Source organism: Chanodichthys erythropterus, chromosome 15, assembly GCF_024489055.1.
Source record: "Chanodichthys erythropterus isolate Z2021 chromosome 15, ASM2448905v1, whole genome shotgun sequence".
NCBI lineage: Eukaryota > Metazoa > Chordata > Actinopteri > Cypriniformes > Xenocyprididae > Chanodichthys > Chanodichthys erythropterus.
In genome coordinates, this window is record NC_090235.1 from 27,454,564 (window position 1) to 27,479,659 (window position 25,096).

Sequence of the window (25,096 nt, forward strand, 5' to 3'; positions counted from 1 at the left end):
GCTGCAAATCCTCTTTGGATGCACTTCAAAAGGACGAGGACTCGTGCTGGAATTGATATGGAAAAACCAATGACAGTCACAACAGACTGAGTTGTCTGACCAATCAGGGGTGCGTTTCCTATACAACGACGTATTGTAACTCGCTGCTTCACTACCATAGTACAATGCATCGTTGAACAAATCAGCTAGCTAGCCACGACTGTTTCCCGAAACCATATTGTTGCAAACTGTCGTTCAGCAACATTGGTTAATGATGTTATGCAGCTGGTGGAGTAATAACTTCTTTAAATGAATCTGTTTGAGACTGAATGAATTGTAGATTTTTTGCTATAAATTACAGACATGGCATCTGAGGACTAATTCTCACTTTTCTCAGTTATTTTGCTTTATTTCCGAATTCAATCATAGGCTCATTCTTACGTACCAGAGCACGTACGCACATGCACTTTTCAAAAATGGTGCTTTAAATCTCTTGACAAACTAAAAAAATGTAAATGACATTTGTATGTATTTGAAATAAATACGTTGTACTTAATGTCACCCTGCTTATTTTGCTCAAGATAACGATTTATTAAAGGGTTAGTTCACCCAAAAATGAAAATAATGTAATTAATTACTCACCCTCATGCCGTTCCACACCCGTAAGACCTTCGTTAATCTTCAGAACACAAATTAAGATATTTTTGTTGAAATCTGATGGCTCAGTGAGGCCTCCATAGGGAGCAATGACATTTCCTCTCTCAAGATCCATTAATGTACTAAAAACATATTTAAATCAGTTCATGTGAGTACAGTGGTTCAATATTAATATTATAAAGCGACGAGAATATTTTTGCTGCACCAAAAAAACAAAATAACGACTTATATAGTGATGGCCGATTTCAAAACACTGCTTCAGGAAGATTCGGAGCACAAATGAATCAGTGCATCGAATCATGATTTGGATCGCATGTTAACAGCCAAACTGCTAAAATCATGTGACTTTGGCGCTCCGAACCGCTGATTCGACATGCTGATTCATTATGCTTTGATGCTTCCTGAAGCATTGTTTTGAAATTGTCCATCACTAAATAAGTCGTTATTTTGTTATTTTGGCGCAGCAAAAATATTCTCGTTGCTTTATAATATTAATATTGAACCACTGTACTCACATGAAGTGATTTAAATATGTTTTTAGTACTTTAATCAGGCCTCACGGAGCCATCGGATTTCAACAAAAATATCTTAATTTGTGTTCCGAGGATTAACGAAGGCCTTACGGGTGTGGAACGACATGAGGTTGAGTAATAAGTGGCAGAATTTTCATTTTTGGGTGAACTAACCCTTTAAGTCCACTTCATAAAAACAAGAAACTATGCTTCCAACCAGTTTGCAATGCAGTTTGCGAATGTTCGCTTGAACTATGGTTTCGGGAAACACCAAATCGTTGAACTATGTTAGTAATGACGGAACTTGCGATGTTAGTTGGCTAATGATGGGAAACGCACCCCTGAGCAGACTGGGCTCACGGAAAGGAGGGATTTAGAGAAACTGAATCTTCGAACAAACCGTTTTCAGACTCTTTACGTGATTATTTCCGTTTTCAGAAATTACGTGATATGCAATGTATATTATGAGAAAACAAAAAGTGTTTTTAGACTTTGGATGCATGTAAACCTATTGTAGGAGTCCTCAAAACAAAATTATAAGAACCTTTAAAATAGCATAATAGGGGGAACTTTAAGAAGTTTTCTTCATGGGGATTATTGTGCTGGTCTCCACAATGTACGCAAAACCTGAGGCACAAACACACACTTTAAAAATGAAGTTATGAATTGATGCTGTGCTTCCTCTTTTGTTTTTTTATATGGTGGAAAGGAGAAGTGTCCATAGGCTGTAACAGACATGGCATGCAAATCCTGTCTCAACTGAAGTTTAAAAAAGCATCCAACAATATCCTATCCTGAATGATGTGTACCTGAATAACCCAGGCAGAATCTAAAGAGTACATTGTGGTCTCAGGTATAATTGCATATGCAAATATGAATTGTTACTAATATTGCAAGTAGAGAGATGCAGAGCAACTTTTCAGTATCTCTGCATTTTCCTGCTCATATGCAAATAACCTGCTTCAGTGGAATAATATCTGAAACGGCAATAAACGGTCAAATAACTGCTGCTCACTTTGTTTATTTAGAAGCATTTCTGTCACTGCAGATAGTGGTTATGAAATCTTTTCACTCAGTGGCTGTTGTTGTGAAATGCACCACCTCTCTCACTCCATCTCAATCTATCCTCTCTCTCTCTCGCACGCTCTTTTTCAGTCTCTCTCTCACCCGATTTCTCCTGCCAAAGTGCAGTTTGCAACAAGTACACTCCGTACCCAGAACTGAGCTGACAGCCAGCTTTCTCTCAGGGCTGAGTCTCGGAAGAATGCAGTAAAGAATCCTACACCCTCTCCAATTAATGAGCATCTATCAATCAAAGGGGCCACGTGACCCTCCCACTCACATTCATCCCTGCTGGTCAATAGTTGCTGCTGGACAAACCCTCCATGGCTGGACCTCTCGTTGGGCTGCTATATATTCATGAGAAGCGTGGAATTGTTTCTGAATTTCATTCTCTGAATTTAGTGCAAAAATCACATATTCAAAGCCACAAACACAAAAAAAATGGTGATATATTTGTGATTTACATACAGATGCTATGAAATAGCAATGTTCCTGCACTATCAGTGGTGGTTTTGTTCTCATACGATGCTGGTCAGGCATCAGCGGTGACTATTGCTTCTGGAATACTTTCATTCATGCAAGCACATGGCCTTAAAGATCTGCGTATTTGCTGCAATATAAAAACCTATGCAAATCAATCTTTTCCATATGCATCTCATACATTCACCTTCATGTATCACCATCTGAATCATGCAAATGATAACTAGCACCTATTAAATTATAAGAGTTATTCATCACAAATGCAGGAGTAGGCAAAATATAACTTCATTTATTCATAGGTTACTCAAAATTCCAGTGGGATGTAAAAATGTATGATAAAAACTTTTAATTAAAAACTAGTTCATTTACATATTGTACCAATAAAGAATATTTAAATAAATATACCAGACTCTGCTTTCAAGCAGAGAGATCTTAGCTCTCACTTGTCCTCTGACATCAATCTCACATACATTTCAAAGTGATGTCAACCCACCCACGAGCAACCCTCATTTGCATATGCACACAGCAGGCGATGGATGGGATGGTTGGCTTGTGCATCTTTTAAAATCCAACCAATGGGAAGCAACAAAGAGTCACCAGGAGAGCTATTTGACCCCAAATTCTAATTCACACACTCCCTCGTGGACCCCTCCTGGAGGAGGGATTTAGGTGTATTTAATGACATCTCCTCATGCAGTTGCAGATGCACAACTTACATGCAATCAGTACACTATATATATATAAAAAAAAAAGTTTATTATTTTAATGGAAAAAGAATGTAAATGTGCAAACATTGCTTAACTACCATAAAATTACAATTTATATTTCATATATTTCAATATAAGATTTCTTTCTTACATTTAACAATACTTTTACAGTAGGTTAAATGTTTGTAATACTTATACTTTATGACATATATAAGGAAAGTTTGTATTTAACTGAAAAAAGACTACTTTTTATTTTTACAGTAAATTTAAAATATTTTAAATTATTTTAAATGTACTTTTACATTTTTAATATTTTAAAATATTGTTAAAAAGTAAAAAAAAAAGAAAGAAAAAATAATCTATTTCAAATTTAGCAGGAGGCCCCTGTATTACCCCTCGCATGTGTGTATATTGAGTCTTTTGTGTCTGTAATTATTTAATACATATTTAATTTTCACCCATAATAATGTTACAATGTATATAATATTTATTTTAAATATTCGTATATATTTTAAATATTTTGAGTACTTTAAAGGTCCCGTTTTTCGTGGTTTATTGAAGCTTTGATTGTGTTTATAGTGTGCAATATAACATGTGTTCATGTTTCGCATGTAAAAAAACAGTATTTTTCACATAATTTACTTATCTGTATACCGCTGTTTCCACAGTCATAAAAATGGGCTGATGACTTCCTTGTTCTATGAAGTCCCTCCTTTCAGAAATACGTAACGAGTTCTGATTGTGCCAGCGGTTCCTGTGTTGTGATTCGACAGCAGCTTAGCGCTCCTTGCCCGGTAAGGTCACGTCTCTTTCCATAACGTGTGCTGCACATAGTTTTACATGTGGATTATTGTGGTGTTGTGCCGAATGAACACAAAAGACAATAATTCCCGAGAGTAGTGTTGTCACGATACCAAAATTTTGACTTCGATACGATACCCAACTTCAGTATCACGATACCGATACTTAAACGATACTATGGCAAAAACCTAAAACAGTAGGAAAAGTAAATAAATAACATATGACAGAACTGTGGCTAGCATTTTTATTGGCCACAATTTTGATGTTGGTAAATTACATTTTATATGATTAAAGCTGACTTTCTTATGCTTAAATTACTTTGAGTCATTTTACTTGATTTAGAAGATTTAAAACACTTTCAAACTTTTAAATGCAGACTGACCACCCAAATCAAGATTACATTTTATATCAGCTGGTATGTACAGGTGGGCAAGAGGTGGACAATGTATGAGCATGAGCTAGTATGAGAACAAGTTATTTGTGTTATGCTATATAAAAGAACAAAGAAGCAAATTACAAAAACAGTAGTAAATTAAAAATAATCTTTTTTCAGATACACTAAGTTTATTTAACATATTTAACAGGTTTTGTTGTTTGATTAACATTAATGATGGACAGGCCTATTTAATTGGGCTGCTGAATGCATGGACGTAACTGACAAATATCCAGTTATTACCCACCTGTTTACGTCCACTTAAGCCATAACCGACTGTATTCACGCGAGATACTCCACATGATGGACATTTAGACATCTGTGTGCACGTGTATTTGACTATTCAGACGCGTGGAAAACTGATCGCGCGCGCGACAGACAGAGAGAGAGAGAGAGAGAGCGAGAGAGAGAGAGAGAGCGCTTCTGTTGTGTGTCATTCAGCGCAATTCCGCCTATCCCTCCTTCACTAACTGCATGTAAATAACGAATTGTGTGATTGGATTGTAATTTTGTGCTACGACGATCTTCGACGACCATTAGGCTGTAAACTTAAATTATATTCAACTCGCCAAAGTGGCTAGTGGGAGTGGCTGTCATCAAGCCCTGCATGTAAGTGTTTTGACAGTGAGAATATTGATTACTGTAAATAATTAGAGCAATGTTATTAAAGCATAAATTGGTTTAATATAATTGTATAGTCCCTTCACATATTTGTTTTTTAAAATTAATTTTATTTTAGCAACCAGATATCACTTATTAGACTCAATAATACACCTCTTTGCGGATGTCTGCTTGCATGAGTAATATAAATAACACTCATTTAATTTTTGAGAGCATAAACATAACGCTGGTATCACATTCACTAACCTGTCGCTCTTTAAATTATCTGTACAAATCGGGATGTTTGGCAAGTTGGATGCTCCCTTCGCTTGCGTTATTTTGTAACGTATTTTGCAGACGGGCTTTGTGGTGTCCGTGGGCTTGCCCTGACTGTCGGCAATGTAAGCAAAATAATGCCATATTTTGCTTTGTGCATCTGCCGTTGCGCAGTTGACAGGAATAAACACGCACTCAATGTGCCTCAGAAGCAGCGCGCTGCACACACACTGCTCCCTGCTGTCGCACATTAGGAAATACAGCTGGCACTCAAAGTACCGGTACTAATAAAATGAAGAACCGTACCGTTTCTAAAAGCAGGGTATCGCGATACCTTTCTAGTACCGGTATATCGTGCAACACTACCCGAGAGACTGAACTCTTTAATCTCCACAAGCAGCGACAGAAAATGTACAACGTTAGCACTCACTCAGAAGAGTACCTCATACGGAAAACAGCCACATAAACATAGTCCCCTCTTGTGGCCATTATGTACACTGCAGTCCAACATCAACTATTGCAGTAAGGATACCACAATTATAATTTTTCGGGAACCGAGTTAAACATAAATTGTAACCATTGATCTCTAAGTACAGCGTCCCTGGGAAGGCCAAACAAAGGTGATTGGACTGCAGGATGAAAATAACACCGTTCGACGACATGGTGACAAACACACTCTACAAACGCAAATCTTGCTCTTCTCTGTGGGAGCGCAACAAGACCACGCCCCCTTTTTGTGTATTCCTGTGGGCGGAGGTTAGTCAAAAAACTGTTTTAGTGACGTCATTAAAGAAGGAAGTAGAGGGATGTAGTCCAAACTGGCCGTTCAATGTAGGCGACTTCTGTTAAATAAAATATCTTGCTTGGCATTGAACTTTGAGCTTTAAAATTTTACAGATTTTATTTATACTCTAACAACAACATTACTAACTAAAGTTTGAAACATGGGATCACGAAGAACGGGACCTTTAAAAGTTAGAATAGTTAGAATAATAGAATAAAGTGATGTCTCGCACTCATTGAAGTATATGCGCGAGAGATCACTTCCGGCATCAGAGCGAGTTTTCAGACCTCACCAACCGGATGCTCAAGGCAGCTGGACATAGTGGTGTATTAGAGGTAAAAAATTCTATAAATACTGTTCGGTTTCTCGCACAAACCAATAGCTTTGTGTCTTAGGACATCGATATGTCGTCACGAGCCGCAGGGTTTCATTTAGATTTGTCTGTGCATGTTTTATTTACTCTTACGGAGTTCCCATTGACATGCATTATACGACTGAAAAACTGCAATGGTTAGAGTTAAAAATCGTCAATGTGTTGTGTGTTCTACTGAAGAAACAAAGTCACCTACATCTTGGATGCCCTGGGGGTAAGCAGATAAACATCAAATTTTCATTTTTGAGTGAACTATCCCTTTAATCTGCTAACTCCCCTGACTGCTTTGTCTGACAAAATGGCGGATTCAGCGTTATGATTGGTTAGATCGCCTGTCAATCAAACTCCTGGCGAAGGGTCAATTTCTCCAGCGGCTTCGTTTCTGCTCGCACTCGGCCCTGCTCTGCTTCATACTACAGTAACATTAATAATCTCATCCATGAACATGTTTTCTGCCCGAGTCCCATCCCAATTCTTTCCCACCAGCTGAATACGTGAAGACAACAACTCCCATGATTCCACGAAATCAAAGCATCATCAAGCTATGCCTTTGTTTTGAATAAGCGACCTCTAGCGAAAATTTACATAGTGTACCTTTAACACATGCTAAATGTACACAATCATATGTTTTGCATTTTTAGTGTCAAGTGCAATATGTTCTTTTTTTTGCTGACAGTTGTCCAGATTTGATTAGACGGTTCTGGGTGGGGCAAAGAGTGCAAGATGCTAATAGATCAAAGGGACAGGTATCCACCCTGTTTTCCACACAGTGGTCAAGAAGATCACGGGACCTTGACCTTTCATTAGACGTTTAGGGAGGATTCTCTGCTCTCTTCCTCATGTGATTAAAAAGGCATCAGGTGGTATTCAACCTGCTCAGTCAACCTATTCACTCAAGGGTCAGGCTACAGGGAATTCATGATACCAGCCTTTGATAGCTGCACTTCAGTAAGCATTAGAGCAACAAAGAGAGTTTAGACATACAGAGAAGGTTGGAAGACAGGATTGCATTTTTGTGTGTTTACATCACCACAAATTTATTACATATTAAAACCATATCTTCTGATAACCATCAAATATCATCAAATTTAACACTACAGCAGAAGTAAAGAAAGCAAGAAAAAGCCTATAAGAGACAGCAATTTTTTCCTCATGTTTGGCTACACAGCTGCTATTGTTACCTTAAACATGTATTTTGCTGGTATAAATGAATGTATTAGGTTTATTCAGTGATGCTAAATAATGTTTTTATATAAATATATATTTACTTGAATAAAATCAGTTAATTTAGATGTTGCCATTTTTTTTTCAGTGTACAAATTGTCAGAGAAACTTTTTTGTGTCTGACAATTAGTTTCAGAAAGCATATTTTTTGAAGAAACTCTGAATTCATGTGCATGTAAAACTGATGATGGCAGGTTGTTGTTAGCGGTTGCCAGGGCTTTGATATAGAGTATTCTGGGCAGTTGCTTACTGATCCAGGTCAAAAGAGCTACACTGTAAAAAAAAACAAAAAAAACATTGTTGGTTTAACTTAAAGCTGCAGTCTGCAACTTTTTTTGTGTTAAAAATTTACAAAAATTATATAATGAGAATATACAACATGAATCCATTTTCCAAACTGTGTTTTTGTCTTACCCAGAATCATTATGGTACACTTATAATAAGTGTTTATATTCTGACTATTTCAGACTAGACTGGTAGGACTCGCCACAGAGTATCACAGTAACTGCGTGACTCGCCATAGACATACACAGAGAAAAGTAGCTCCGGCTACAATGTTCCTCCGCAACACGCATGCAGTTCTGTTTATTAACCGCTAGAGGGCCAAAAATCGTGGACAGCAGCTTTAAAAAATTAAGTTAAATTTTAAGTGGTTGCCTTAAAATTTTGAGTTCATTGAAATTAAAAGTCTGAGTTAATACAATGGTTTAATAAATAGCAACTCAAAATATTATGTTGTCTGAACCACATTAATGTTAATATCTAAGTTGATTTGACAAAAGAAAAAAGTTGTGATAACAAATCATGAAAATAATTTTTTACAGTGTAGAAATGACACTGACCTCTTCTTTTTTGCACATTTTATGGCTGCCAGAAGAAAAACTGTTACAAAAATAACAATCAATGGCCTTACCATAATACAGGCCATAATCTAAATAGTGAAGCTATAGCCTTTCTACTGTATATCTCTAATTTTTGTGCACAGCTTTGAGGGCAGACTTCTTAATTAGCACCTCTAGTATATGATAACAGCATGCTAATGTTCAAGAACCTCTGCCAGTTTACACACAGACACACACACACACTCACACACTTCTTCAAGGCTTTGTCCCCAGTGCCACACAAGCACCAGCTCCATCGCCTGCAGTTCATCCTTTTTTTAAAAGAAAAAGACAAATAGGGCCTCATGACCAATTCACAGCTTTGCAGTGTGTTAATGTATGAGGGTTCATTTCTGAGTCCTAAAAATATTAAATTCCCTACAGAGCCATGATTACGCCTTTTAAAATTTCATTTTAAGGTCATATGCACAGTTTTCTCATCATTCACAGATGGTGCATAGCATGCATCATAGTAACTATATATATATATATATATACCTGAGATGAGAGGGAATCATCAACGCAATTCTTTTGTCAAAGCAAACCAAATGAACTCACCCAGCCTGGTGTCATTGACCAGCCTCCTATAAACTCTTGAACATTTGTATGGGACAATTGAATAAAAAGGGTGGGTCGGAAAACCAAGCAAATTCATAAAAAAGACCATAAAGCCAGAGAAAGAAACATCTCTCCAGGGAGATTCGTCAATCACTGTGGGAAGAGCCTTTGTTCTGCATAAGGTCAAGGTCTTAAATTAATGTAAAGAAAGGAGCAGATAGACACTGAATTGAGACACTAGTCAGCGATTACTTACTTCCTAATGCACAGATTTGCCATATGGGACATTTTTGGAAAAGAGAACACGTGGCATAGCCATAAGAAACAGTACTGTCACAAGTACAGCTTGTGCACTGCCAGCAATTCATTAAGCTGTCTGGCACTAATTATCATATTGAGCTAAATTTGCACAGACAAAATGTATAAGCTGGATATGACTCTCACTCACAATAATACAACAATGTGTAGTTCAACGTCAATACAGCATATGCGAAATTATAGGTATGCTGCTGTGTGTGAGACACAAACAAAGCAAGATCTTGGCTAATGTTTCACTGCATTTGTCTGAGGTCATATGCACAATGATTTGCTAGTATTTTGCAGTGTCAGAAATAATAATTTTTTTATTATTATGGGGTGCCCAGGAATTGATATTCATGGCATTTTTTTTATTACACCATTTTTTGCAGTTTAACTGTTTATTTTATTTTATTTTATTTATTTAAACATACACTATATTTTGATATGTTAGTGCTTAATATAAGAAAAAAAAAAATTGCCAATAGAATAAAGAAATAAAATATGTAAGAAAAAATAGAAATAATAGAAATAAGTCTTGCCGTTTTACTTGTCGGGTAAATTTATATTGTTTTGGGGATGTTTAGATATTTATACTTGAAAACAAGTCAAATGAAAAACATATTTTGCATTATTTATGATTATCACTGACACACTAAACACTTTTAATGCAGTTAAATGAATCAACTGAAATCTGAATCAAATCTCTCAATCTGAACAATGGCTGTTACAATTGAATCCACCTCAAATACAAGCAACAGAATAATGTACAATATATTATAAAACAATAATCTACATTATAAATAACCTATATTTTAAATATCTGAGCTTTTTGTCAATGTGCATGTTTGTTTGAGCCCCACCTAATTTCTTACCCTGTTAAAAGTGTAAAATACATTTTTATTCTTGCATATATCAATTCGTTGTTAGAGTATATCATCATAAAAGTCACTCCCATTCTGAAACAGCAATGTCTATACGATATTTTTCTCAATCAACATCCGAATTTATCCCTAGACGCCCAAACCTCAAATGAACCTCTATAGTAGTTTCTGTCGCTTTAAATGATGGGCGTGGTTATCACGCTACTACCCGCCCAATATGCAAATCCTCCACTACTTTGGCTGGGTAATATAGTGCGGTACTCGTTTCAGGTGTCCATAGTGCGCGCAAGCCGCGGCTTGAGAAGGCTGCACACAGACGCAGAGAGAGGCGAAGTTCTCCTAAAGAGGCGGACTGCAAACGAACAAAACATTTTCGCAACTTAACTAATAAACAACACAAAACCACGCCTGGAAAACGAACACAAGACAGGATTATTCAGCACACAGCTTACGACGCTTTCCTAACTTGTTGACATGAAAGCCTTTTCTGCAAAACATTTGCCTGGAGCTCACCGGTGAATTGCAACACCTCATTTTCGTGTTTCAAATGACATGCAATACTGACTCTCGCCTCTGTATTACGGTAAGTGGTTGTTAAGCAGGGAATGCCTAATTTATTTAGGTTAACTTAATCGTTTTTGAGGAAAAAGGAAGACATTTTGCAGACGAACAGAGCAACTGTTGATGACAGTATACACTCGTAGTACTATATGCACTTACATGAAGCATTACATCGTTGTGTTATGTAATAGAAGTATGTTGCGAAACTTACAAGTTTTGTACCGTAAAGTGGAACTGGATGCAGACCAAAATACTTTATAATATATTTGTTAGACTGCTTTACTTATTATTATTATTATTATTATTATTATTATTATTACTATATATTTGCATGCCTATATTAAAAGTGTAGCCTATGTAAGCTATATTATTTAGAATAATGTAATATTATATATTAAAATTACAAGAGTAAAAAAAACAAAACAACAACAAACTATAATTAGGCTATATGTAACATAAGAAGCTCATTGAAAATAAAAATGAAGAGCTTTAAGTTAATTATCTCACAGAGCACCATAAAATCGGATTGTTTTTAAAATCGGATCAATTGTGATTTTCAGATCTTGATCTCTAAGGAGGACACCAATGCCAGGAATCAGTGCAAACGCATCGCGAAATAAGAAGTTGGAGATGGAGGAATACGACCAATATCAGCACTATTTTTTCGACGACCACAACTTGGACGAGGACTTTTTCAAATCGACCGCACCAAGCGAAGACATTTGGAAAAAATTCGAGCTCGTGCCAACCCCGCCCATGTCGCCTGTCAGGATACTGGAAGGTACCGGTCCATCTCCAGGGGACAGATTAGAGTGGGCGTCCCAGTACTTGGGGCAGGACGACGAGCAGGAGGGACAGTGCAAACTCAATGCGGCGGAGACTCTGGAGAACTTGAGCTCCATCATTATTCAGGACTGTATGTGGAGCAGTTTCTCCGCCACTCAGCAGCTGGAGAAAGTTGTCAGCGAGCGTTTGTCCTGCTCGACGCAGTCGAAACTGTCGAGCAAAGCGCAGTGCGTCCCTGTGGACGCGCCTGTTCTAAACAGCTTGGCGACAGATTGCGTGGATCCAGCAGCTGTCCTTACTTTCCCCCTGAGCAGCAGCTGCAAGAAACAGGTGTCGTCCGGGTCAGAATCTCGCACCGACTCCTCTGGTAAGCACGAGACCATTGACTTTGAAGACCGAGTACTAAAACTCCCTTATTTGCTTGTAGACCTTGAGGTGTACGTGTAAATTTGCAGCAGTGTCGACACCTCCTTTTGACACCTGACAGGTTTCAGTAGCTGGGATCATTCTTTGCAGTAGTTGCCATTCAATCATGTACCAAAACCTGACATAGAAAAGTTGCATTGATGCCATGGGATTTGGGTTGGCATTTCACCTTGAATTCTACTTAATATATGTGGAATGTAAAAGTGTGCTGAGCTTCTACATTCCCCAGGTAAAACACAAGGAGAAATTGTTTTACTTGTGGGTGGTGCCTACTAGTGCATGATCAGCAGCAGACAGCAATAATAAGGGTACTTGAATCCGAAAGTGGTCAGGGTCACTCAATTGTCCATGAATGAACAGTCAGTATGAAGATGACACAGTAGAGATGCAGCCTTCTATAATTTCATTTTAAGGGCACATGCAATTTAAAGGCTTAAATTTCACCTAAAATAAAATCTGTATTATTTACTCATGTTGTTCTGAACCTTTCTTCTGCAGAACACAGATATCTTCAAGAATGTCTCAGCTGGTTTTTGTCCATAGAGTGAAAGTCAGTGGTGTCCAAAGCAACATAAGACCCCTTTGACTTTCATTGTATGGACCAAAAACCAGAGATGTTTTTCAAAATATGTTGTTTTTACTCATTTTATTTAGATGAACTATTCCTTTAAATAGTGTATTTCTGATTTTGCAATAAAAATATTTGGCTTTTTGCTCAATGGTGGAAGTAATTGCGTAGTGAAATCAGAGTAGAGGGAACTCAGAACAGATGCTTCTCTTATCAAAATACACATCAGAGGTGACTGTGACTCCAAGTTCATTATTGTAGATCAAAGCCTTATTTACTTTCCACCTGCTGAGAATAGGGAACTAATACAAACAGTATTCCTTCTGTAGTTTTGGTGCCCATCTAACTAGATTTTACGTTCTGAATGAGTGGATGGAAAGGTGTTGGAAAAACGGTTGTGAAAGATGAAGCAGTCTACAATTGATGCAATACCAGACAAATGTAAACTGAAGTGCCTCATATTCTTTCAATTGTTCTTTCAGATGACGAAGAGATTGATGTAGTGACGGTGGAGCACAAGCAGAACAAGTCGCGCTTGGTGAACGGCCGCAAACCGGTGACCATCACGGTTCGTGCAGACCCCTATGACCCTTGCATGAAGCGCTTCCACATCTCCATTCATCAGCAACAGCACAACTATGCTGCCCGCTCGCCCGACAGTTATCCTGAAGAGGAGCCGCCTCGCAAGAAGATCAGGCAAGAGGCCGTGCAGCCTCGACTGGTTTCCACACCCCAAACCCCTGAAAGAAAACCCCCCTTACCTTCCCCCCCAGTCCCCTCTCAATCTCCAACTGTCTCTGCTTCTCCAACACACACATCCTACCACCTCAAATCCCAATCATCCAGCCCTCAGAGTTCAGACTGTGAGGACACGGACAAGCGTAAGACGCACAATTTCTTGGAGCGAAAGAGGCGCAATGACTTACGCTCACGCTTTCTGGCTCTACGGGATGAAATCCCAGGTCTGGTTGACTGTCCAAAGACGCCCAAAGTTGTAATCTTGACCAAGGCCACGGAATACCTGCGTTCGCTGCATATTGGCGACAAACAGAAGGCCCAGGAGAAGAAGCAGCTCAAAAGCAGGCAACAGCAGTTACTACGGAGACTCGCTGAACTGAAACGTACATAAACTTTCTTAGTCCGATAGGACTTTCGATAGGAACTGTGTTTTTTTTTTTGAAACGTGGGGATATTTAATGGAATGGACTCTATATTTTGAGATTAGTTCTTCAGTTTTCATTTCTTTGCACATTTGCCTTTGCAACTTGGGGGTGGGGGTGGGGGGACATGTGGACCCTACCAAGTTTCAAACAATTTTCCAAAGAGGGTCATTATTTTGACCCTGAATGTGTGTTCTCTTAAATTCTCTCGCAAAAGCTAAAGTATTTGATCGAATTAGCATGCCAAATTAGGCATTATCTTAAATGTAGCAATTTATATGCACGTATAATTGATCTCCTACACCTTTTTTCTTTTTTTCTGGTGCAAGAATCTAGAATTCATTTGGTTAAAGATATTTAAGGGTCTTTTATCAATGTAACTTCTCCAGTTATTAGTGCTTTGTGACCTAAATTAACCTAAATTTAAGGAGAGCTGTATGCCCCCATTGCCACATGATGACAGTGTAAGTTTAACAGACAGGAAGTTGCATCACTGTTACTTTGTTATATTGTGTTCCATGTTTGTTTGTTTTTCTCAGTTATTGTATATTATTCTTATCTTGTACATTCAGGACAGTGTCCAGCACAGCTTTGCAGTGTATATAAACTGTGGCATATGTATATAGTAGTGATGTACAGGACATTGTGTAAAAATACATACTTTGTGTTTTGAGTATGAAAATCAGCACTGTTAATAGACTTTATTTTCTATTTTTCTGTCATTTGTCCTTGGTTGGCCCACTTGCCTTCCCTAGAGTATCTCAAAGTTTCTATTTTTGTTAAGAAAAGTTTAAAAAAAAATTCAAAAAGTTAAATAAAACAACACTATCAACATTTCATTTTCATCACTAGCCACTTTATGCTGTTTTCACTGCCTGTTCCCTTGTGTTCTGAAATTTCTTTGGCTTAATATCGCTTTTGTGGCAGAAAGAACATGCTGAAAGATTTTTGTACTAATTATATTTTCTTACAGAAGTGATTGTATAATTGTTTGATTTCTATTTAAATATAAAGTTGTACTGGTGGCATATGCTTGCTTATCTCCCACTATGACCATCAGAACTTTATGCACACTGCTGTCCCTCATGACGAAGAATGCAATTATTTCTAACAAAAAATAAATAAAGGCCATGTGTTCACAGAAATCACCGCTGATTGATTGAGGTGACTTCTGTTTTACATTCGGCTTTGAGAAATTATATGGCCAAAGGGGTGCATATGCCACCAGTTACCACTTTTTTTTTTTCACTTTTGTCCCTTGTCATCAGGTGTCATACTGGGAGAAGAATGGCAGCAGCATTGTCTAAGCACTTTGTGTTCTGTACCTCATAAGTCTATATACATAAACTCAAAATTGGGTAAACAATAAATAAATTCAGTTCAAATCACGTATGTTTGCATGTTTGTCTTTCTTTGTTAAATAGAACTTAAAGGGATAGTTCATCCAAAAATGAAAATTCTGTCATCATTTAGTCCCCCTCAGGTTGTTCCAAATCTGTATATATTTCTTTGTTCTGCTGAACACAAAGGAAGATATTTGGAAGAATGTTTGTAACCATTGAGAGTGAGTAAATGATGACAGAATTTTTATTTTTGGGTGAACTATCCCTTTAACTCCAATTAACTGCTTTTAGATTTGGTTGCAATGATCCAGAAGCAAAAAAATAAAATGTTTAAACATTAAATTTTCAAAATAAGACTTATTTAAAGTGATAGTTCTCTCATAAATGAAGATTTCGTCATCATTTACTCATCTGATGTTGCTCCGAATGCATATAATTTACTTCCGTGGAACAGAACTTGAGATGCCAGTCACCATTCACATTAAGGGAATAGTTCTTATCCCATCATTTTCTCACTCTGAAGCCATCCTAGCCAAACACAATTGGAGTTATATTTTTGAAGCTCCAAAAAAGCGCATCCATCCATCGTAAAATTAATCCATATGACTCCAGTGATGGGTTTTTGTAAGAAAAATGACCATATTTAAAACCTTATAAACTATAATTACTGGCTTACGGCAATGGAGTCGAGTTCCGGCGGAAGGGTGACCTCTGACCTGACATATGACGTAGAACCAATTATAGTTTATATAGTTTTAAATATGGATATTTTTCTTACAAAACCCCATTGCTTCATGTCAGAAGGCATTTTTAACCCACTGGACTAGAGTCATCTGGATTACTTTTATGATTGTTGGATGCGTTTTTTGGAGCTTCTAAAACTCGGGCACTATTCAATTCCATTACAAAGCTGGGACATTATTTAATATAACTCCAACTGTGTTCGGCTGAAAGAAGAAAGTCATATACACCAAGGATGGCGAGTAAATTCATTTTTGGGTGAACTATTCCTTTAATTGTATGAAAAAGATGCAATAAAAGTGAATAGTGACTGAGATTAAAATCACACAGGCTTGGAACAGCATCAGGGTGAGTAAACAACATTTGTTGGAACTATCACATTAAGTTAATCTGATTTCTGTTTTGATATTCAGTTCTTAATATCAACACACACTAGAGGAGCCACAACTTTGGCTTCTTCTGTTTAAACAGTATTATATTGGCTCAGCTATGACAGAAAAAATAGGGAAAGATTTTACTATATGTGGCATAAGAGCTATTTTACTCCATCAACACCTTGATCGTTTCATTAGCGAGAGCCTCTTTAGTTGACACGTCGTAGTGGCAACGATCATCTCTCTTTTCCTTGGCGCAGAACGCTCAGTTGCCATGGAGACGGAAGAGAGCTATTCATACCCGTATTCTTCCGGAAGCTGCACGAGTCGACCTGCTAAAGTCAACAATGTTGTCAAAGCTGCAAATTAAACGATTACAGACTGCGCCAACTCGTCAGATATTAGAATGAAAACTCAAAACTGCCATTATTGCAATGAAGCCAAAGAATACGGATACTAGTTTCACCATATTACTAGTAATTAGCACTATGTTATTAGCTAACAGAATTCTGTGTGCTTCCTGGGTGTATTAGTGATGAAAAACTCAACTTGATTCATCCATGTTTGGAACACACAGTGCCATTGTATTGTCCATATATACCACGATTCCTGTTTTTCAAGTACTTGTTGTTGGATTGTAAGAACTTTTGTCCTATTTCTGAATGAAACACGCTTGCTTTCCCGTACCTGCTATAATTGAATCCTTCAATCTCGTTTCTATGGAAACAGTTTTAGTTGCTTGGATACAGTTCCCTCCTCGGCTGCGAAGTCAACGCACATGCTCAGATCATTCTTCAGCCCTTGAGAGGTTGCTGTCATGGCGGCCGCCACGCGTGTGCTCAAGAAAGGCATCAGTCCGTCTTTAGTGGTGATTTTAGGAGCCACTGGAACTGGCAAATCCAAACTGGCTATCGAGATCGGGAAAAGACTTAATGGGGAAATTATAAGCGCCGATTCCATGCAGGTAAGTTGAGCGATCTGCTGCATCATCTGTCAAACAGGGAAGCACGTGAAAGGGCATTGCGATTAATAAATGATAGGTCTTTTTTAAACAGCAGAGCTGTAAAAGTAAACCGTTAAAGCTTTGTAATGGAACAGCGTCATTTGTCAGAACCTTTTAAATGCAGCAAGTTTTATAATGCGTTAAGCCAGAACATCATTAGACCAAAAGCTTTTGGACTCCAAAATATGTACGTTAACTTACACAGGCTAATAATTACTTGTTTTTTTTTTCCGAAAATGGGTTGCTGCAAACGTTGTGTACATGTTTTGCACAGCGCATTGTGTACGTTTGAGGATTTCGAGTTATTTTATTTCCTCGTGCACATCACTGGTCGCCATTTTTGACAATGCTCCACGCGCTCATAATTCATTATTTTGTCATAAAGACAAGAATAAAACGTTTCTACTGATCCACTACCACCAGGCTTATGACAAGCAACATATAAAAACTGATTTCCTTTTTGCGGGTGATTTGGTAAATTGGCCTTATTCATTGATAATATATAGGTGGTGATTGCTCAGTTTTCTAATCTGTTTTGATGGGTTTTATTAAATGTGACCATCTGCACTGGTACACTAGTAAGTCTGAAGTATTTGTTTGAGTATGTATGAATATTCTTTGTCCAAAGCAGGAGATATCTTTAGCATGAACACAATAGGGCATGTTGCATAACCGTATGTCCACCATCTTGTACTAAACTTTATATCATTCCAAGCCAAAGTACATCAAGGAGAAAGCTGCCCAGAAGTATTCCGATAAATCCCAATGGCATTTACTCTGCTGGCGTAGATACCCAGAGAAGTACGCAGTTAGAAGTCTGCCATCTTTGCCATCATTTCTGCTGATAGGTTATTTTGAGCCAGTCACCTGCGCTGTAGTCTGAGCCTCAGAAGTCATGCCCACGGACTGCTGGCTGAACGTCTGATGCATAAGGCACACAAAATGGGAAACAGTTCGGGAGTTTTGAAGTTGTCATCTGATTGGCTGAATTCTGTAGGATTTCTGGGAGATGTCACATTCTTTAAAGGCAACCCTTTATGCCCCTTTTTACAAGATGTAAAGTAAGTCCCTGATGTCCCCAGAGTGTGAAGTTTTAGCTGAAAATACCCCACAGATAATTTTTTATGCCACTTTTTGGGGGTGAACAAAAACTCCTTTTTGTGTGTCCCTTTAAAATGCAAATGAGCTGGTGCTTCAGGCCCCCTTTCCAAAAGAGCTTCACAAGCTCATGCTCCAGCATACCAGCAACAACAAAACAGGACAATCTCACGCACTGAAAATGTCAGAAACTGTCAGTAGCTGTGTTCAGCCTTATATGTTCGAACTGGAGTCGGACAATGATCGAGAGACTCAAGAAGAAGTGACAGCATGTAGATTAGGGGTGAGACGATTGGTGAGATACAATCTCCCAATTTGATACTATCACAATACTTGGGTGCCGATTCGATATGTATTTCAAATTTTTTTTAGAATTGCGATTCTACAAGTATTGCGATTCAATATTGCTATTGTACTGCAATTTTCCTTTTCCTTTTGTTTTTGTTTTGTTTTTATAAACACTAGACCATGGGAAACGGTTGAATCATACACTAATACAGACTGTATGATCTATAAGATGTCATATTTACAAAAACAATTCACCACATCTTTCTTTTAAGAAGCGTCATCCATTATAGTACTACATTATCTTGAATGATTCAAGATTCAATGACAAACACATTTTCAATCTATTGTCGCCACCTAGTGGTGAAACAATGTAACTGATCAGTCCTTGTTTGAAACGTTATTTAGTCGCATAACACTCCGAGATGACACATTTTGCCCCTTTAACTTCTGTCCTCCTTGTGTATATGCAAGGGCTAAAATAAAGCAATATCATTTGAATTAATATCGATACTGGAGTAAAAAAATATAGATTTTAAAATCGTAAACAAAAAAATTGCGATAGTTGGTCAATCTTTTTTTTTTTTTTTTTTTTTTTCGTCCAAACCCTAATGTAGAATGCAACAGGACATTTCTGATTGGCTAAATGATTGGCTCAAATGTATAAGATGGATGAATATCTAAATATGTGCCGTGCACTCAGTAACAAAATATACAACAAAAATGAGAAAACCGCAAACTATTTATTATAGAAAGCGTAAGAAAAGAGTCTGATCATAAAATGGGAACGTTAGCACGAGCTCTGCAAAGTAGCACTCCAGTCACGTCACGTCTTCATATAGCACTTTATTCAACAGATTGCTTAAAATCAAGCAGCTTTATATATTTTAAGATCATATTCTTTTAAGATCACTACAAAACAGAATGTAAAACATAATAAATCTGGTACAAGTATTATACATAATTTTATAATTACCATATTATGTATGACAATAGATGTACAACAGAAAAAAGTATAGAAAGCTTGTTTACTTTTGTCTTTCCAAATTCTGACACAACTTTTAAACTTTTCAATGTTTTTAGTTGTGTGTGTGTGTGTTTGTGTATATATGTATATGTATATAGTATAATATTATATATATAATATATTTGTGAATTATGCAGGCTCGCAAAAGCAACATTTTGTTCCATTTGAGGTTTCAACCTCCCCTTTAAATATTGTGACATGCATGCACTACTTGATCACTACTAGCCTTACAAATGCATTTTGGTTTAATCTTGACACAGTTGCCTTAGTACTTATCTTGTTCTTGCAAATTCAAGAACTTTAGTTTTTTTTCTACCAGATCATCCAGCTCTTTGCAGCTATGATCAGGTGAAATAGCTGAGGTGCTGCATCCTCCACCAAGTCTGTGTCAGTTGTATGGCTGTATGGCTGTATGGACTCCTTTTGTGCTTTCAGAGCCCCTGGAAACAAGGCCTGGGAACTCAGGGGGTGGGCTTAGTGAAGGTTTGGTACTGCATTTGCATATAGGCCTGTCTATTATTCTCAGTAGAAAGGGACTTTTCTGCTTTTGAATTTGGGTCAGTCTAATCATATATTAAAGCCTCATTCAGGATGTGGAAATTTGGCCTATTCCCAAAATTGAAATGGGTGTAGTTCATGTATTTTATGGCTTGAAAGTGTGTCAGGAGGACATGCGATGTGTATCTGTATAGTTAAAATTATGATATTTTTTCTAATTGCTAATTACATAATAATTATAAATGCAGTTGTTGATGTACCTGTAGATGACATCATTGGCAAAGCATCCTTCTGATGATTCATCTGTTTAATAGTTTCCCTTAGAAGTATGTCAAGCATTTCTGTATAAGTATTTTAGACTTTTTTTTTTTGTTATAACACTCTAATTAGTTGCATTTTGGAACTTGTGCATAACTCGTCCTGCATGCTTGGGCTACATCACTTTATGAAAGTAACTTGACACTTCAAATAACGATTGTATCATTACATCATTGGCAACAAGTGACTGTTAAAAAATGTATTTGTCATTGAATCATTCATTTAAGAGAATCGTTCAAAAAAGCTGCTTCATCCAGTATTTATGAGTCATTGAACCATTCATTCAATCTAGGGGTGTAACGGTACACAACTCACGGTTCGGTATACCTTGGTTTTGAAGTCACGGTTCGGTAAAGCAGAATACCACCTTTTTTTTTTTTTTTTTTTACTGAACAAATTGTGTTTTTGTCTTTAGATATATTAACTTATAACTAAAAGTTTCTTAAGGATACAAAAATTGACCACTAACAGGTTAAGGTAAAATATAATGAATATATAGGCTAAGACAGTGCATATATTGAGCGAAAGAGTTCATTTCTCTGGCAAACTAACAAGCTGTGGACACTGAATGGCTTTTCTGAGGTAAATGCTACATGACATATTGTTTACAAGCTGTTTTATTGATGTCTTTCCGCCGTTGAAACACTGATGGAGAGATTACACGGGATATGGCCGTTTCAGTAAGTGGTACTGTATCTTTCAGCATACCTTCAGATGTTCATTCTTGTTTATTCTGTAACGGGTATTAAAGCGAAAGAGATGATCACGTTCACTCGTGCTCCGTGCTGCTGGTTGAACTGAGGCGCCTATACAGCGATCTGTCACGCCACATCAAAGCACATCAAAAACTGCATTTTCTGTTTAAATTTCGTGATTTCGCAGACAGAATTTGAACGATGATGATTTGTTTCTTATCGAAAGTAACAAAACGGAGCTTATTGCGATTGTTGGTTGTAAGGCTACAATGTGCAATGTAATGCATTCGGTACGCACGTGCACCATACCGAAAGCCCTGTACCCAAACGGTTTGGTATGAATACGTATACCGTTACACCCCTAATTCAAACCATTTTTAAAAATAATTCATTCAGTTTAATTAAACATTCTAAATTGACTGCCGCATGTGGGGTCATAATCGTCTCAAACTCGTCTGTGAACTGAGCCATTCTGACACACTGAAAACACTGGATCATGAACGGATAAAAAAAACACAATTCTGCATTTCACTTTGAAACACGCATCACATATTTATTTAATTGAATTGTAGCCTTTGTCATTTGTTAATCGGGCTAAACCATGACGCGATTTCAGTTTTATTTTGATAAATCATGCAGCCCTGGGTTTGGCCATGGACTCTTTTTATTTAGCATCCACCCATAATACTCTAGCAATCGCACAGCAATACCACTCACAACACCTTAGCAACCACATAGCAAGGCCTTGTGGTGACTTTTGCAAAGGCAAACGCTATTTTACATAGTAAATGTGAAACTCTACTTGTCCTCCTCTCCTACGGCCTCCTTGAGGATGTATTGCTCTATTGAGAGTGGCATGGCTGTCACCTGGTGCGGTTAATTGGGTTACGCTAATAAAATTCCTCCTCTTGTGCTGCAGTGCAGTCGCATCCACTGCTCACACGCTGTGCTGCAAGCTGACTCCAAGACTCCTTTCTGGTGTAACGCTCCACAAGAAACACAAAGAGTCAATGAGAGCTTTGGATTCAGCTAGCAGTTGTAAATGTGTGCTTTATGTATTTTTAGAGTATATTGATAAGCATTGCATTTGTCCATAGATAAAAAAAATACATGTTTGTGCAAGGGTGAGTTGGGTTTTTGTTGAGTTCTGAGCACTGTTGCAGGCTGGCTGCTGGGAAGCCACTATTGACATGCTGAATTGGTGCCTACATGCCTATTATGCGCAGTAGCTTTCATTGCACATTCAGTGGCCATGCGGCTTACACAGGGCATTTTTACATTTTGAATGGCAGTACTGTACTGAGGGGTAGAATGGAACTAAGCCGAGAGAACGACCGATTGTTCATGTCGTCAGGTTTGGATAGAATATTTGAATAATGGTTTGTTGAAGTCTGGTACCCAAATTCTTGCTGTTGGAGCGAGTAGTGACATGAAAGGTCAGGGAGGGCAGGGTTCAATGGACCTCGGGTCGACAAACTGCTCATGGGAACCCCGGCTGAGGTCACTAAGGCTGTAACCGGAGAAAAGTAAGAAGGGATTTTAGATGCTTAGGGCATCCTGCTTTTCACACAAGGTCTTCAGGATCCCAACAGCCTTTTAATAGGCCATTCAAAAGAGTGAAGGACCAGGAGACTTTAACGCAAGCGGTTATTAATGGACTTTAGTGGGTGTTTGGGCTCACTGATGTGGAACCAATTGTACTACTCTTTGCTGGTGTCAGCTTTTGATCAGTGTAAAAGGGTTTAAGGGTATCATGGTAACATGGATTACAGAGAAACTAGACACCCCGGAAAAACCCGAACAAACACCCACGCTGTTGTGTTTGAGCTACAGTGACCTAATTAATGACTGTTGCCCAGTTGTACTTGATGGTAATAACACGGGGTAGCCGTTTGGGGTCCATAAAGCAGTCATGTTGTTGTCGATAATTTGATTATAGGGTAATACTTTATTTCCATAGTCCACTTTAGTCATTCTACAGTATAAGCAACTTTGCAACTGCATGTCAACTACCAGTCATTAGAGTATTAGTAGACTGTCTGTTTACACTTTATTTTGATGCTCCAACAAACATTCTACTGACTATATGCAAGTATGTCAACGTATTCTACTAACACTACCGGTCTACTAACACTCTAATGTCAAAAGTGGACTATCGAAATAAAGTGTAGTAGTGAAGTAGTGTTGTCAAAGGTACCAACCGCGATACCAAGTCTGTTCTGAAATTTTAAAATGTGACATTTTGAGCGCTGTTGAGCACATTCGTAAACACCTGATTGGCCTTTGTGTTCATGCGCTCATCAGATATGTCTGTGATTGGCTACAGAGGTCAATGCATTTGAAAGCACACGGAAGTGTTTGAATTTGAAAGCGGGAGCATTTGAAAGTAGCCGTCTATCAGCGGACCGGTGTGTAACAATTCCGTGTGTTTCTGTGTAAGCGCTCAGTGAAGAGTGTCATTGATGTCTATTTACAACATGTTTTTGAAGTGTAGATGATCATTGTAGCCAATCACAGACATATCTGATGAGCATGTGAACACAAAGTACAATCAGAGGTGTTTACGAATCAGCTCAACGGCGCTTAAAGCGTCACATTTTAAACATTTCAGTACCGGCTTGGTACCGCAGTTGGTACTTTTGACAACAGGAGTATGCAGTCTTTAAACATCTGCCTAAATGTATGCCACTGAAGAAATGCAGAGAAACATTATTACATGTTCTCAAAAACATCTGCTAATAATTGGATCTCTGTTCTCTACATAATGCCATAAAAACTACCTTGGCCTTTGACCCCAGGTTTGGTGTTCTTTATGTGAGAGACAACAGCCTTGTAACAATTTGCGTAAATCAGAAATGATTGACGTTGAATTTCACTGGAAGTGTTTTTGAGCCTCATGTCATTTTAATTTTCATAAGTAAACCCATCTTTCTCTTTTGCAACCATTTCAGTGTCAGTCTAGAGCACAGCAAACACTTGCTCTTTTAGTCTGAGCTGTGAATTTTATAATAATGCAGCTTGACTCTGAAGCGTTTACTTTCACTTGATCTCCACTCTCCTATGATTACCAATTTCAACAGACTCTCAGCTGTGCTTAAGAGCCTTGAAGGTCCATTCACATACTCAATAACCATTTACCTGAACTTTATTTAACCTTATGACCTGATGTGAAGACTCTTTCAAAGACCGATTTGGACTCAAAGGATTTGCTGCCTCTTTTTCATTCTCTTCCTTTGACTTTTCCCACATGAAAAATGACAGGCCTTGACACATCTGTGATCTGCTGTTTCACGGGAGAGCCATGATTCAAAGAGAATCATTTATTAACCTGATTTGAATACTCCACAGGACACAGGCCTTTAAAGCATTTGTGTGATTTCTGCTCATTTTCTCAGAGCTCTTTGATAAGGTGTTGCACCTGTTTGAGCACTCGTTCGCACTAACATCACCCTGTGCGGTGGATTAATGGATCAGACCTCAAAGCAGACAGAACCTGCTGTCAGAAAACTGCATGGACAGCGGTTGGAAACCCACAGGGGCCTTGCCATGTGAACGTACCCAACAATTATTGCGATCAATCTGCTTTGCAAATTAATGCATTCCCAGAGGTTTAGTCATGTACAGTTGACACCATGTGCCTGATCTGTGATTTGATTGCATTTAATTTTTGCATAAATATTAGATTTGTTTTTAACGCAGTATTCA

The 25,096-nt window shown here is 37.9% G+C and overlaps 2 protein-coding genes across 4 annotated transcripts in view; both read left to right on the forward strand.

Moving 5' to 3' along the window:
• The first annotated feature begins 10,803 nt into the window (after positions 1-10,803).
• Positions 10,804-15,388, forward strand: myclb (MYCL proto-oncogene, bHLH transcription factor b). The gene is made up of 3 exons (XM_067411507.1): positions 10,804-11,091; positions 11,630-12,222; positions 13,332-15,388. Exons 2-3 carry the CDS (start codon positions 11,655-11,657, stop codon positions 13,976-13,978), a joined length of 1,215 nt encoding a protein of 404 aa, XP_067267608.1. The 5' UTR covers positions 10,804-11,091; positions 11,630-11,654; the 3' UTR covers positions 13,979-15,388.
• Positions 15,389-17,199: 1,811 nt separating this feature from the next.
• The window catches only part of trit1 (tRNA isopentenyltransferase 1), a 52,240-nt gene continuing 44,343 nt past the window's right edge, over positions 17,200-25,096 (forward strand). The window contains exon 1 of one of the 3 annotated variants that reach the window (XM_067410907.1): positions 17,200-17,431. In XM_067410907.1, coding sequence (XP_067267008.1) covers positions 17,285-17,431 — 147 coding nt within the window. In that variant the 5' untranslated portion in view covers positions 17,200-17,284. The remainder of the gene's footprint in view (positions 17,432-25,096) is intronic. The other 2 variants (XM_067410905.1, XM_067410908.1) reach the window with 2 other exon arrangements.

Coding starts and splice junctions, on each gene's coding strand:
- myclb (XM_067411507.1), top strand. CDS start 11,655: ATGCCAGGAATCAGTGCAAACGCATCGCGAAATAAGAAGTTGGAGATG. Junction 12,223..13,331: donor ATCTCGCACCGACTCCTCTG/GTAAGCACGAGA, acceptor TTGTTCTTTCAG/ATGACGAAGAGATTGATGTA.